Source organism: Micropterus dolomieu, linkage group LG23, assembly GCF_021292245.1.
Source record: "Micropterus dolomieu isolate WLL.071019.BEF.003 ecotype Adirondacks linkage group LG23, ASM2129224v1, whole genome shotgun sequence".
Classification (NCBI taxonomy): Eukaryota; Metazoa; Chordata; class Actinopteri; order Centrarchiformes; family Centrarchidae; genus Micropterus; species Micropterus dolomieu.
In genome coordinates, this window is record NC_060172.1 from 28,901,682 (window position 1) to 28,916,577 (window position 14,896).

General features: G+C 40.3%; 1 protein-coding gene across 1 annotated transcript; it reads left to right on the forward strand.

The window, feature by feature from the left end:
* The first annotated feature begins 1,652 nt into the window (after positions 1 to 1,652).
* Positions 1,653 to 8,521, forward strand: eral1 (Era-like 12S mitochondrial rRNA chaperone 1). Its single transcript, XM_046040642.1, has 11 exons — positions 1,653 to 1,888; positions 3,563 to 3,721; positions 3,929 to 4,056; positions 4,166 to 4,243; positions 4,325 to 4,371; positions 4,471 to 4,532; positions 4,654 to 4,766; positions 5,486 to 5,791; positions 6,034 to 6,183; positions 6,770 to 6,850; positions 8,097 to 8,521. The coding sequence occupies exons 1-11, from the start codon at positions 1,783 to 1,785 to the stop codon at positions 8,217 to 8,219; spliced, it is 1,353 nt and encodes a 450-aa protein (XP_045896598.1). The 5' UTR covers positions 1,653 to 1,782; the 3' UTR covers positions 8,220 to 8,521.
* Positions 8,522 to 14,896: the final 6,375 nt, after the last annotated feature.

A 14,896-nucleotide genomic window follows, 5' to 3' on the forward strand; every position in this document is an offset into this window, starting at 1 on the left:
CTGGGTGCATATTTAGAAATATTTGACCTATTGCCTATCAATATAAAGTGTTCTGTTAATTACAGAAAACAAGATTGATTAGGAATCAACAGTACACTGAATTACAGCAGCAAAGGGGGGTTTTCCATCACACCATGTTGAATCTCATTGGCAAGTGCACTTCAAGTGGAAAAGTGGGCTACAGCTTATGATTAAATGGTCTACAGCCGAAGCCTTTTTGTCTTTTTTTTTTTTGAGAGAGAGCTCTTTCTGAAGGCCAAAGTTAATGCAGTCATAGAAAGAACTCTGATACACTCCCACGTGAAATGGCCATGTGAGGAAAGCCCGGAGGGAAAAAAGGCCTTGAATGAATTTGAGAGGGAGAGAGAGTGGGAGGGAGGCAGATAGAGATAAAGTTCAAACATTACTGATCCTCAAATATCCTTTTGGTTTCTGGTTCAATTGGAATTCGGCAGTAAGTGTCTGCTAAAAGCTCCATTTTTGTTGCCCTTCCATTGCTGCTGAGCTTTCAGAGTTAGATGATGACAGATTGTGAGCTACCTGATATCCTTCATCATCCTCCCCAGTGGAGGTGTTTGTTCCGCCCCGAGCATGTCCTCGAGGACTCACAAACAGCCGGCGTGTTTGATGGACTATGGGGAGACATCTGCTCTGCCTGGCTTTGCCATACAGAATGAAAACAACATGTTACAGTAATCAATCAATATGCAAACGGCGTCCTTTTAGTCTGATGATTAACCTTACAGACTCCATGGTTACCCAGTCATTCTGTCAGCTTGTCATTGTGAATTAGTACTGAAGAGTTACAGGGCGTGAGTATGCGAACATGCCGTCTTCTCCTCAGGTTGGCATGTTGCTTTAAGCATGGATGCTCGATATATCCTTGACAACATTGTCACAACTGTGCTTCAAGCACCCTCGGGGACAAGCTCTGTTTTGTGTACTCCAGGGACAAGAGGGAAAAGAAAAGTCTGCACAGTGCAATCTGATTTGTGGTTATAGGCGCGAAATCCCTCACAAAGTAATCTAGAGAATATCACCCAAGCCAAAAGATCCTTTGAGCGCTGTCATCCATTTTAAACTGCGGCGTTGCTCGTTTTGGCAGATGTGTTTGTGCATTGTTATGAGCTGATTTGAATTTGCCACTGGCCTCTGAATATCCTACCTGCAGTAGACAGGTGGTTCCCCAACAGAGGGTTCACTGCAAAATGACACAGGACTGATATTTTCTTATTTTACATATGAATGTGCACGTAAATGTAAAACAACCATGTCATTATTATACATGTCAAAATGGTTTCAAAACCTATAGCACAGCTTTATCCACTTGTATATGATATGTATGATTTCTGCTCTCGGCTCATGTTAGTTCCTCTAAACTGAGTGCTCTTCTCTCTCAATCCTTAGCTCTCCTTTTTTTATTTATTGGGGCTTTCTCTTTCTGGGTTCATTTTAACACACCCGTTTAACCAGGGATGCGTGGCCAAATTGGTTTGGTTTGACTTTAAAATCTTTTAGACTGGTGTGAGTCTTAGGTCACTGTAGATGTTATGGCATGTGTGTAGGATCATGGTACATTTTGTAGTTGACATATTGGTCCATAGGTGGCGGTGTAGTTTCCACCCACACCTCCGTGAGGAGACGTTACAGAGCGGAAGACGTTTCTCGTTTGGTCAAAGCAACATGGTTTCACCCAGTAGGCAATGTGAATGTAAACAAGCGGCTCACCTCTGAAATGATAAATACCACCTGAGACAGAACTGTAACTGCTATCAAAGCTGAATGGCGTTCAGAGTATGTGGTCGGTTGTTCAGAGGCTCGGCGGTGCTCTCCAGGCAGGTCGTCGTGTCTGCTCGTCAGGAAAGTGCGTCATGGCTTCTCGCACCGGGTCAGTGCCAAACCGGGGTTTCTGTTGCTCATTTATTCGTCTTTTTTTAGCTAGGAAACATATTGGGTTGCTAGTAAAGCATGGGTATGAATACAAAATGGAGAAAGTGTGACCTTCCGCTCAGTAGCGTACTCTGACGTTATGAGGGTCGGCAACAAATCAGGGCACCTCTTTGCCCCTCTGAGGCACAGATGCCAATACGTGAATAAAAGGGGTGTTATGTTGCTTTTTTTATCCCTCAATAACTCATGTGTCGTCCGAAGTGTTGTAGCCGGTGCACACACAGAAGACATGACTGATCAGGACATTTACTCATTTGGCAGACGCTCTTGTCCAAAGCGACTTACATTTGATGAACAACATGCATGTATAAATTAAAGCATCAATACAGTAACGGATCTACAATAGCACGTATAGCATCTGTGGGGTAAATACCTAGGGGGGAAAGTAAGAGTTAACGGACTAGTGCAGTCAATACAAGAGAACTGTAAGGAGATAGAAGAAGGAGAGCACAGGAAGTGCATGTTAGGAGTTTGGGGTTACTGATATGTAAATGTTTATCAGAATTTAAAGTCCCCCTCCACTCAACACTGTTTCAGTTTTTGTTCCTTCATTAGGATGTTTGAGCTTCACTCTGGCGCATGTGCAGAGTTTGACATCGGAAGGGGGACAGTTTCTCTGGGCTCACGTTAGATCCGAGTTTAACACGTTGACTTATGAGGAATTTACAACATCACCTCTGGTTTGGAATCCAGTGTGAAACTTACAAACGTGTGATGTGGAAACTAGAAACCTTTAGCACACATTCACTGAGAATAGACTTCACAGTAAAGTAGGATACATCTTGTATCCAGCATTTCACCTGAACAGTGTTTAAATATTCATACAGTCTGTACTTTTCAATGAGGGCAAAGGAGCAGATTTAATATGAAGAATTTCTACTGAGGTAATTAGCGAGAGTATTTTTGTCTTAAAACGCATCTGAAGGGGCTCTCTAAAGACTTCGCATGCTGGGCAAACTGGGTTTGAGTAGGTCACACTACATCCTCGCTTTTGTTTCAACCTGGGCTGCTTGTTTTCATTATGGAGTAATCTGTGACATGTTTATTTTTATTTTTTTTTAACTAATGAAATAATAATTTACAAGTGTCTAAAGCTGTCAATCACAGTTTTGCAGTGCCAAAGAAGGTGATGTCTTCAGATTGCTTGAAGACAACCATAATGATATATAAATTTTTATACAATTTACAATAATATAGAATAAAGACAGGCAGCAAATCTTCACATTTGAGTAAATGGAGCCAGCAAATGTTCGATATTAATAAATTAATTTAAACAATTTATTACAAAGATAGACATTTTTCTTCTGATCAACTAAGCGGTTAATGATAACAATAACAAATACTTTATGGCTCTTTAGCTACAAGCAGACTTTCATTAAGATATATAGTTTGTTGTGGAAAACCATGCGAAGTATTTGCAGTAAAGTTTCTGTCAAGGACTTCCCAAGGACTGCTCACTCCAACACTTAAGTGGAATGAGAGGAGTTTGTGAGGAGGACCGTCTGAATGCATTATTACACTCTGTCACATTAACATGCAAGTAAGCAGAAGTAGTCAGTTACCTTGCAGCCCATCTGGCAGTGAAGTGATGGAGATGCTGTTGTCTTTACAGGAAACGCTGCCTGCATCCGAGGAGGGAGGAACGGATTTATCTTCACTCCTGCTTGCTTTATTACATCAGAGGCATTTCTCAACAGACTGATGAAAGGCAACGCAGCAGAGGCAGAAGGCAGTTTTGATCGCCTTCCAGCCTCTGTTCCGCCGGACAGCGGTAATCAGACCACTGCCTCACAGATTTACATCCCTAAACACCTCTGATCATTCTGGTACAGCCTTTTTCCAAATGCTGCCAACGTCATCCTGCCACCAATCTAATGTTCTAGCTTCTTTCTGTGTATTTTTTTGTTTTGTTTTTTTACTGCGGCCATATTTACTTTAATTGTCTGTGTAGTCATTCATTTTGCTTGTGTGTTTTCAGGTGAACAATTATCTTTGCTAATGAGAAGTCCAGATCAGCCTGACAACTCAAAGGTTTTAAAAGTGGCCGTAATAGGTGCCCCAAATGCTGGGAAGTCCACCTTGTCCAATCAGCTCCTTGGCAGAAAGGTCTCTGTCTTAAATATCTTCCTTTTTATCCTGCACACTATAATGTGGCTGTCTTACTGAGGAGAAAGGTGGTGCTCAGTTTTTAAAGTCAGTGCTTTATTTCTTAAAGGTGTTTGCTGTGTCCAAGAAAGTACACACTACACGGTCACGGGCCACGGGCGTCCTAACAAAGGATGATACACAGATAGTAAGAGACTTTTCACGTCTTTTGTTATAATTGAATAATGCCATTCAAACATCAATACATATATGTGTCTATGTTTTGTAGATTTTACTGGACACTCCAGGTCTCACCACTCTATCAAAGGTCAAAAGGTGCCTTTCTGTACTTTTTTATTTTTTTGTATCTTTTAAAGTCTGTGAGCTGCGTGCAGTATTATAATACAGTGTAAAATATGAATGGACATTCCACAGACACCAGCTGGAGAAGTCTTTGCTCTTGGATCCCTGGAACACAGTCAAAGAAGCTAACTTAAGTATGATTTACGCTGAGCCTTTTAGTACTCAAACCCAAGCTGCAGTTTTCTTTAATGCTAAAAGTGAAATATAGTGCAGAGTTTCAAAGGCGTATGTAATTGGAACTGTATCCATTCTCAGTCGTAGTCATGGTGGATGTGGCAGACAGATGGATGTGCAACAGGCTTGACTATGAGGTGCTCAAATGCCTGGCCCAGCACCCGGACATCCCTGCAATCCTGATCCTCAATAAGGTATTCTTCCTCAGGATATAATACACTTGCTACTCTATCATCACCGATCTTCACACCAATGAAAACTCGTCATTTTGGTTCCACATTTAAAGCTAATTGATTCACTAATACATAAACAGTAATGCAGCATGGACTTCTTTGAAATACCTGAGGAAGATATTAAAACTAAATATAAAGGATAAGCCTACTGATATTCAATCTTTTCGTTATAGTCGACAAATCACATGAAAAGACTAAAACTGACAATGTGTTATTGCCTAATCCAGTGGCACTCAGCCCCAAGCCCATACTGTGCTACTGAACTGAAGACATAAATCTTTATTAATTTATGTTTATCGATATCTAGTTTCCTTTTTTCAAAAGGCTAAACCATTTCCTATAATAGCAGGGCACTGCTCCAACAGGATTAAATAATGCATTTCTTGGGGACTGTTTTCAGGTGCAGATTATTCCACATTTGTGTGTTAGTGAGTCAGTGTTTGGACAACAATGGAGCTCATTGACACAGAGTAATAACATACGTCAGGCTCTGACTACACAGGCGATCTCGTTAGTAGATCAGTTGATTGTTGGTTTTGGTCTTTTCGTAGGATCTGTTGACAATAAGAAAAATATAGAATATCAGCAGAATTTCCTTGAATACTTCCCAAAACATTCAAAGAAATGTTCACCTGCACTGAATCACACAGAGTCTCCACTGATGCTCCTCTGTTTTTAAGGTGGACCTGGTTGGGGCTAAGGACAGGCTGCTAGATATAACAGCACAGTTGACATGTGGAATTGTGAACGGACGCAGAATGCGTGTCAGGCCAGTGATCAAGCCCCCGTGGGCTGAAAAGAGGCAAGAAAGGGATTCAGAGTCATCGCTTGACGAGGACAACGCAGGGCCTGAGGACAGCGCTGAGCCAAACTCTGTGCTGAGCAAAGAGCAGCTGAACGCACTGAGGAGCCAGCAGGGCTGGCCTCACTTCAAGGATGTCTTCATGCTCTCGTCTGTGGATAGAGAGGATGTGGACACGCTGAAGGTACAATATTTAACTAAAATGACCCACCCTACAGTAAAACCAAATTAACACTTTTTTTGCAACTAAGGAGCATTTAAATCTTTGCTCATAATTAAAAAGACACCTTTTTTACATTCAAGCTATTTTTGAAAATATTTCATTTTTCTTTCACATCGCATGTGTTATTTTTGTCTCAAATACTTTTGATTTTATTTTTAATTTAATGATAATAACTATGCATTTTGTCTCATTTTTTTGCATAGAGCTACTTTATGGTTGTGGCCAAGCCAGGATCGTGGCAGTACCACAGTGAGGTCCTGACTGACCAGCGTCCAGAGGAAGTCTGCACCAACATCATCAGGGAGAAGCTTCTGGAGTATCTGCCCCAGGAAGTGCCCTATACAATGACACAGGTGACTAATGAACCAGTTTTGCAGGGGCACTCTAGCCGCGCTTGAGGATAAGCTGACAGCTAACTGACAACACCCATCACATCTGACTGCACTGATGCTGTGGCTTATTTAAAGCCCTTCATACTCGCTGCTGACATGTACTTTGATGCAGCTGTTAGCCCCAGCCTCACCTGCTTCACATCTGCTATTCCGGTGCACTGTGGGCGGCCATTCTGTATATGTAATTTCCCATTTGGGCACCGTTTTCATTGCTTCATTGTTCTTTGTGTGTTATTTATCATGTTGGTCTGTATTTACTGCTACTGTAGTATTCCTGCATTCCCACATGTAGAATCACACCACCAAGTCAAACTGTGTTACTGACCGTAATCATATGTTTCTGACAAACTAACAATACATGAATAGAAATGCCAGAGTTTGGCATTAGACCCAGCTTAGACCCCAGTCAGGCTTATCTGCAGGACATCTTTAATACACATACAAAGATATCTTGGATATGTAGTAATGGCCACTGCTCTAAGCCAACAGCTGACGTCCACTTTGTTGACTTTTCTGCAAGTGAATTAACATTTGTCTCTGTTTTCAGTCTGTTGAACTCTGGCAAGATGGAGAAAATTGTGAGCTTGATATTTCTGTGAAACTTTATGCCAAGAAAGACAGTCACATGGTAAGTGCTCACTACACATTAATGGGTTTTTGAGGCATGTTTCTTGTAAAGTATCTATTAGGCCTTTTTTACTAAACATGAGCTGTGACTCATGTGTAAACATACTGTGTGTCCAGCTGTTTATTTAAAGTCTTGGGTTAGTATACCTTACATTTAATTTGGCTACCTCAGGTGTTTTTGTGTTTGATATTACTTGGCTGTTGCAATTTCACTTGGAGGCCTTCCTACTGGACACAATCTCCTCTCATTTAAAATTATTAATATGATTAATAAAGTACTCGTGTGAAGTACCAGTGATGCAGATTGTCATCACCTTTAACTTCCAATGCCAAGTGACAAATATCAGAAACAGAATATTAAAATGAATGTCTTCTCCTGTTTGGCAGTTTTTTAAATTAATAATTTTTTTTTTACAGTAATTAGATGCAATTTCAATGCAGCACAAACAAACTACTTTGTAAGAACAAACACAGTTTGAAATATCACTGTTTGATGCAAAATGCTGGGCAAGTGGCAGGAGGAAGTTCAATCTTCCCCTCCGTGCCACCTGTAGCCTCTCTGATGGCATTGGATATTTATTTGCAGCTCTCCCTAACCTCCAGATTCCCTTTTCCTTGTGTTTTCAACTTGTAAATATTTGAGTAGTAAACCATTCATATTTGATGGCAAAGAATATTTGAAGCTACGTGCTACATTATGAAATGTTTCAAGGCTAGTGACCTCCAAGAAGAGTGACTCACACAACACCATTTTTTAGCTTTTACATTCAACAGAGGAATGACTATAGAAATGTAGAACTCGCAGGGATGATCGACTGCTGAATCTTGTTTATTTTATGAATAGTTCCTGGTTCCAATTTGTGCAGTTTTCTTTGTCTAAATCTAAAACAACATTGTTGTTTTAGCCAAAACACAAAGCCTCAAATATAGAGTTTGTAGGTATTCAGATGAATTGTCAATATAAGAAGATGCTCTCTGGACTAAACATCTTTTTATCAGGTTCTTTTTTAAGTTCTGATTTTTGTTATTTCTCCTCAAATATGCCATCTTTAACTTGAATTATAAAGTCAAGTTTACCTTCCAATATCCTTTGCTGTTATGTCTACAGATATCATTGTACTATTTTCTACAGGGACATTTTAAGTCTCTTAAACCTGCATTACTAAAATGGGACTGTTTTTTCCTGCATCAAAATAAAAACTTCTTTTCACTGGTGCCTGATGTTGCTGTATTTCTTGTGTTTATAGAGGATGGTGATTGGCACAGCCGGCCAGATGATATCACGGATCTCCAGAGAGGCCGGTGAGGACCTGAGCCGCGTCTTCCTCCGGCAAGTAAAACTGAAGCTCTCAGTCAAGCTGAAGAAGTGAAGAGGATGGAAGGACTTTAAGGGTGAAATCCTAAAGAGACGACGAGGTGGAAACAGATCCTGCTGGATTTGAGATGTTGAGATATTTTTCTCTGCAAAGGACAGACGCGAAGAGTCGAACAAAGGATAATATCTCATCATGAGTCAGATGTGGAGCTGCGTGATGGCATATATCCACAGTCCCAGAGCTCCCACTGAGATGGTACCTGTATAAAGGATAGAAATTGTACTGCTTTCTCATCATGCATCAACAGCGTTGTTTCATGCAGTCTCATAAGATATTATTAAAGATTTTTATGTGAAGACGTTATGTATAAGATGCTGTTATTACATTAGTGGAAAATGTAAGAGGTGCCCCAACTTTGAAGAAATTTGACATATTCGAATCAGTAAAGTAGAGAAAATATGTCTGTTAAAAACAGCTTACACCATCTGCAGAAGAGACTTTTATAAATTATTGGCATTTATTTAGCAATGATATATTTTAGGCAACAAACACAGACTCTCATCAAATGGATGTTTTGACACAAGTTTGACAGTGTGTTCATGGCTGAGCAGGTTTGGCGAGCTGTGAAAAGGCCGATGGTTTATCTTTGGCTCTCAGAGCTTTTTACTTGGCGGGCGCTTTTGCGTGTAGCAGAACCTGCACAGTCATGTTCACTCTAATGTCCCTGATGTACCATCCACCCCTGTTGCCTCCACTCCCACATCACTTTAGCTTCTCTACTGCCTTTGAAGTGTGGCCATCCATCGCTGCGACTATCACTTTTTGCTCTGCTGCTTTCTTTCCTTTTTGTCTCTCTTCCTGCTTGCTCCCCCCCCCCTCCCTCCTTATGCTTTTTTTTGCTCTTATAAAGCCCTACTCTGCCCCCAAGGGCTGAATTGTCTCCCTAATGGATGGCAAAATGGAGCACTAACCTGATGCTAAAATGGGTCAGATAATGGTGATTGGATTCATCCCTGCTGCCTGTGAGTTAACGTGACGGTTACTCTATCCGGGGCATCTTGATGAATAACCAGCTAGTGGCCTAAAGCAAGGGCGACAGGGGGGAGGGAGGGAGGGAGAGGCCTTGAATGTCTCACAGAAGCTGTGTCAGCCCCTCAAGCTCTCCCTGCTCTCTGCAACGGCTGCTTCCCAGTGATTAGACAAGCCGGTTGCGCAGCAGAGATCACCACTTAGACAAGCCAACTGCTGCTTGAAAATATTATGACATCATGTCAGCCAGCACATTAAAGTAATCCTTCAAACACAAGATGTTTAGGAGGCTTAAACCCTGCTTTAGATGTGTTTTTATCAAAATAATGAGACTCATTTGTTTGGGAGCCATAAGCTTTATTTTACATGCATCCACAAGTACATCTCAAAAATGGGATCAGAAGATGTCCTCCAGGAGCTCATGAATAACGCATCAATCACCAAATTTCCTCGTCCTCCCAGTCCAGAAGACAGCGAGCGAGGGCCATATAACCCTTACCATTGCTAAAACTCAGTAATGGTAACGGTTTGATGGCCCTCCTCTAAAGATTGCGCAGCTACTGCAGTCAGTTGGACCTGAGTGTGTGTCTGTTTAGTGCCGTAGGGGGAATGAAACCCTGGATAGTACATCATCTATACTGTAGTGTCTCTTTAATAAACTTACAGTATAAGATGATATCCTGTCCAGGGTACAAGACAAAACTGTTCACAGTGAGCTCCGGCTCTGTTTGTAAAGACAGACGACTCATCAGTGATGCACACAGTGAAGGTCAGCCAGTGAAAATGTTAATCATATGGTAAAGATTCTGTTTAAAAAAGGCATGTATTCAAATGCCAGTCAGAAGAAAATTCCCTTTTTTGTTAAAGTATACTGTTAAACAGCAAAAAAACTGTAAACCTGCAACAGCAACATCTCTGTCGCCTGCTGCAGAGGCCTCACGACCTCCTCTCTGTGCTACATACTCACCTTTTTGCACGCCGTGGCATCTTTGATGGCTGGCTGGACGCTTTCCTTCACGTGTTGCTTTTTTATGGCTGCCCCGCGTCCATGTCTGGTTCACAGGCTCCTAACTGCTCCGCTCGCTGGGCTCCGGCACTTAAAGGCCCCCGGCTCATTAGCATACTGTGATGACATATGGGTGGACCAGACAGAACAGGGTGAACTTTTTCTTATCTGGTGCTGACCTGATGGCCTCTGTCCAATGATTGCCCACACCCTTATTACACCCAGCTGGACTTTGCAGAAAAACACATGAAACACACATGAATACCGTTTTTATTTTAACTGCATATACACTGCTATTTCAAATGAAAACAGTCGACAGGAGCAAGAATCTATGCTGACAGAACATTCATTTATATCAAAGGAAAGAGGCCATTCATATATCCTTTTCAATAGAATATGAAGTCATTTTGTACCAGAGTTGATTTTTAAACATTGAATCCATGACTTAGCAGTAGCATTACAAACCCTTTCCTTGAAGCACTCGATATATATCTCTATTTCTGCAAATATTCTTCACGTCCAAACCATTTCACAGAATTTATTTGTGAGTTTTGGCCTTTCATGTTATTACAAGTCTAATAAAAAGAAGCCAGCAGTAAGCTGAAACAGAATGTCATCATCTATTAAAAAGCTTGGAGCTTTATCTCACAATGCGCTAATACATACTAATATTCACCATCTCTTAAATCCTCTGGATCTCATAGCCGTTGGATTTATGGTTTCATGTGTTGGAATTTAATACTACGATTTGTCAGCTGATGTCATGTTATCAGACTTTTTATTGGATGTGTCACAGATGCCACACATCAAACTCACAGCATCAAATGGTGGCCTAGACTGTGATAGAGCAGGTCTTTAATCCCTGACAGGTTGTGTACATCCCTTAAAAATAGACCGTCTTTGTAAAGAATATATGTCTGCGTGGGGGAACTTCTGGCCTCTTACCTTCTGCAAGAAACTCTGGACTCATCAAATCAACAAAAAAGCTTGTTAAGTAGCAATTGGATGAGATCATAGTCATGTAGTTCAGCATATACAAAAGAATACACACTGTAGCCACCCCCTTTTTAAGAAATTGATTGTAGTGATTTATCAAGCAACGCTGATAAATGTGTTCCTGCTACAACACCAAATCATTAACATCATCAGCAACGCACATCTCAGCCACAACTACACCACTATTCTAAGGTAAGTTCATTCTTCACAGTTAGTGTTAACCTGCAGACGGAGAACGACTGGGATTCCAAGTGTTTTCAACAATGATACGATAATTCAATTCAGTAACTACATCTTTGTTTATAGACGCTGTCTATGACTTGCAACATGTTCTTTAGGTGGGACATGACAGTTACCATGGTAACACACTCCCTAGTTAGGGTGTGGGAGCTGGTTCGGGGTGTGAGAGGTCCTCCTGTAGGCACAGATAAAGATGGAGGTAGGACTATCTGGGTGGTTTAGTTTCACTCCGGCTCTTTATCTGCAGCAGAAATGCTGCACTCTCTCTACACGTTTCCATTTGCGTTCACAGATAAGTGTTTTTGTTCTTCACCTCATGTGGAGACAGGAAGGCAGGAAGCTCTCATTGTGCAACAAGCCGGCTTTATCCAAAGTCATCGGGGGAAGCTTGTTGAGGGTTTGATTAAACTGTATTGTATTGTGTAGATGAAGTGGAGAAAAAATTCTCTTACAATGTTAGTAAGGGCAATCTCAATGCCATTACATCATGTACAGTGCCCCCCCTCCCCAATACTCTAACATATGTTTCTAGCTTTGTCCAGTATCACCCTGCCCCCCACTCCTGTCCAACTAAAGCCCACTGGCTCAGATCAGAGCAAAATACAATACATTGGAAATTAGTTTTTTACATAAGCAGACTAATTAAGAGTGGGGGAAGAATGAAAAAAGGGAGAGATACATTATGAAAGAGTTTAATTTTGATCATCCTCCGGGGCAACATAATGTCTGGAGGTTTAAAAAAAAAAAGATTTGAGTGAGAATTTAATTTTTTCTTTCCTATTTCCCCCCATTAACTGAGTGTAGTTAATGTTTCTATTTCAGAGGCATGAAACATCTGGCCAGGAGTAATGTGAGCCACATCCCCCCCCCCCCTTTTAAATAACTGGAGACTGTGTCCTGTAGGAAGGCCTCCAAACAGAGCTGCAACATCAGAGACATCCTTTAAGCTTCTGAACACAATTGACTCAGAAATGAACGAGAGTGGCAGGTAAATGTGTGCATTTATTTCACACGTATTTCTTATTTATGGGGGGGTTTATGCATTAAATTTTACCAACCCCATGGCAAGCGCATATAGAAGATGAACTGAGGGGGAAAATGTAAGTACATATAACTAAGTCCTGTACTGTCAATTCAGTTTTATTTATATAGCGCCATATCATAACAGAAGTTATCTCAGGGCTCTTTTTATATTGAGCATACCGAATAATTTGTACTTAGAGACTACCGTATATATTTTGGTGCAATTTTGAGGTACTTGTACTTTACTTCAGTATTTCCTTTTCATTTCTGAACTACAATTCAGAGGGAAATGTTATACTTTTTACCGCTGTCATCTGAAAACATCAGCCATATGTGGCTTGTGAATTTTTACATAGAAGCAAAGATTAATGAAAAGACAAAAAATGACTTTATGTTTGTGTATTAGAACTTTTCTTCTTCTTTTTCTCTCTCTTATTAATCATCTCATGACCCCTCCGATTTTGTTTCTTTAGATGGGCCCGATCCCTAGGTTGGGAACACGTAGACTTAACTAACTGTATTTAAAAGGAGCTCCACCTCGACCAGTTACAAACGTAAAATGCTGCTTACAGATTAATGCATCAGTATTAATCTGATACTTTCATATTCACAGGGGCCATTTCTCTGATGAATCAGTACTTATACTTTGGATATGTTAAGTACATTTTGGTGACAATAATTTCATACTTGTACTTAAGTAGGATTATGCATGAAGGACTTTTGCTCATAACAAAGTATTATATATGTAAATGTATATTATGTATGTTGTGTTAAGGATCGGAGTACTTCTTCCAACACTGAACATCAGTTGTCTGGGTCAAGTTTCAGCTAGAAACTGGAGGATCCATAAATGCATTTTGGGCTTGATTAACCAAACAAAATTGATTAAGTATTACTCATCAGGGAATATATTCTGTTGTTTTGAAACATTAAAGAAAGTCTACAAGGAAATGCAAAGTGAAATCATTGTTCGTGTACTTGTAACATGTTAAAGTCTGGGTCCAGTGCTCTTTTTTTTCTAAAAATGAATCTGAAATTGAAATGAGACAGTGAGTCAGAGATTCAAGCAAAGACTTTGTTTGTTTAGATCATTTCTGTTCAACTGTGGTTTCCCCACAAGAAACTCCCATCACAGTGAAGAAGATTATGTTTGCTTTCACTGTAATCAAAGTTTCACTATCGCCATTTGGCAATACAATGCAACGTGTAACTTCAACACAAAACTCAAGTACATTTTTAGTCACTCTTAGCTTTATTGTCCTACAGTACAGAAAAGTATTTGAAAGTGAACAACTGTCTGGAAGATATTAAATCACTTTAGAAAAATCTGAAACATGTTGCAGTATCTTGGAAAGCAAATTGTAAATTGGCTTAAACATGAAAAAACACCCAAATAATCAGTTATATGAATAAATGTGTTATTATGATTATTATTATTTGTAGTTGTAGTGGTAATAGTAGTAGTTGTAGTATTACTGGTAGTTTTTTATGGCTATTATGTATTAACAATAGCATTGAAGTGTGTTGCTGCGTTATCTGTGTCCTCTGTTGGAGCTTGTGAGATGACTGTGACTGCCCTCTTCAGGTTGAATATGGACTCTCACTGGGTCATCAGCTGTCCAGATCAGCTGTTGGGGGGGAAAATACATACTGACTCCATATAACAAAAGTCTGACAACAAGCCTTACGTTTAATTTCTTTTTACTTTATTTATAAGGACAACACACATTAATCTGCATTCCTTTAGATGTGTGCCAGTGTTAGCCATCCAGCTCCTTTCAGCTGCAGTCCTTCGGCAAGATGTGCATAAAGCATGCAGAAGAACAGGAAGCAAATGTAGCTATGCAAAGAAATATGAGGCAACAGAGCACAAATGACCAATAATATTAATAACCACATTTTGCACACATTAGCCTTTGAAGAGAAGCATCAGGTAGTTAGAGAGAGTACACTGTTACCAGCCATCATCAACAGTGAACATAATACAGTGCTAATAGTAATAGTCAATTATTAAATTTAAATCTGTAATATAACACAATAAATATGTAAGCACAGTCGTAAGTGACTTGATTTTACAAAATGAATATCACATTGTGGATGAAATACTAGTAAATACGTCCACACATACACAAGCCACACAAACAGTCTGCAACAGGCATAGGACATGTTAGCAGAATAATGATAATGAAATTAAGGCTGTTGGCATGTGGTGCAGTTTCTTATTTCAGCTGGTAGGGTACTCCAGAAGCTCTCACAGGAAAGCCAGACTGGCTGAGGGAGCTGGTCCTGTAAGGGACCAGGCAGTCCCCTCTAAGAGCTGGCCTTGTGGTGGGGGAGCATACACCTTGCCACTTAGAGACTTAAACATTAGGGATGCATGACAATATTTCATGAGGTGTTCATTACAGATGTCATCTTTGCCAAGAAAATGGATGTA

What these genes read in the sequence shown, in the direction of transcription:
- eral1 (XM_046040642.1), top strand. Translation starts at nt 1,783, where the DNA reads ATGGCGTTCAGAGTATGTGGTCGGTTGTTCAGAGGCTCGGCGGTGCTC. An exon ending in CAAAGGATGATACACAGATA is followed by an intron (nt 4,244 to 4,324) that starts GTAAGAGACTTT and finishes TATGTTTTGTAG; the next exon opens with ATTTTACTGGACACTCCAGG. An exon ending in CAATCCTGATCCTCAATAAG is followed by an intron (nt 4,767 to 5,485) that starts GTATTCTTCCTC and finishes TCTGTTTTTAAG; the next exon opens with GTGGACCTGGTTGGGGCTAA.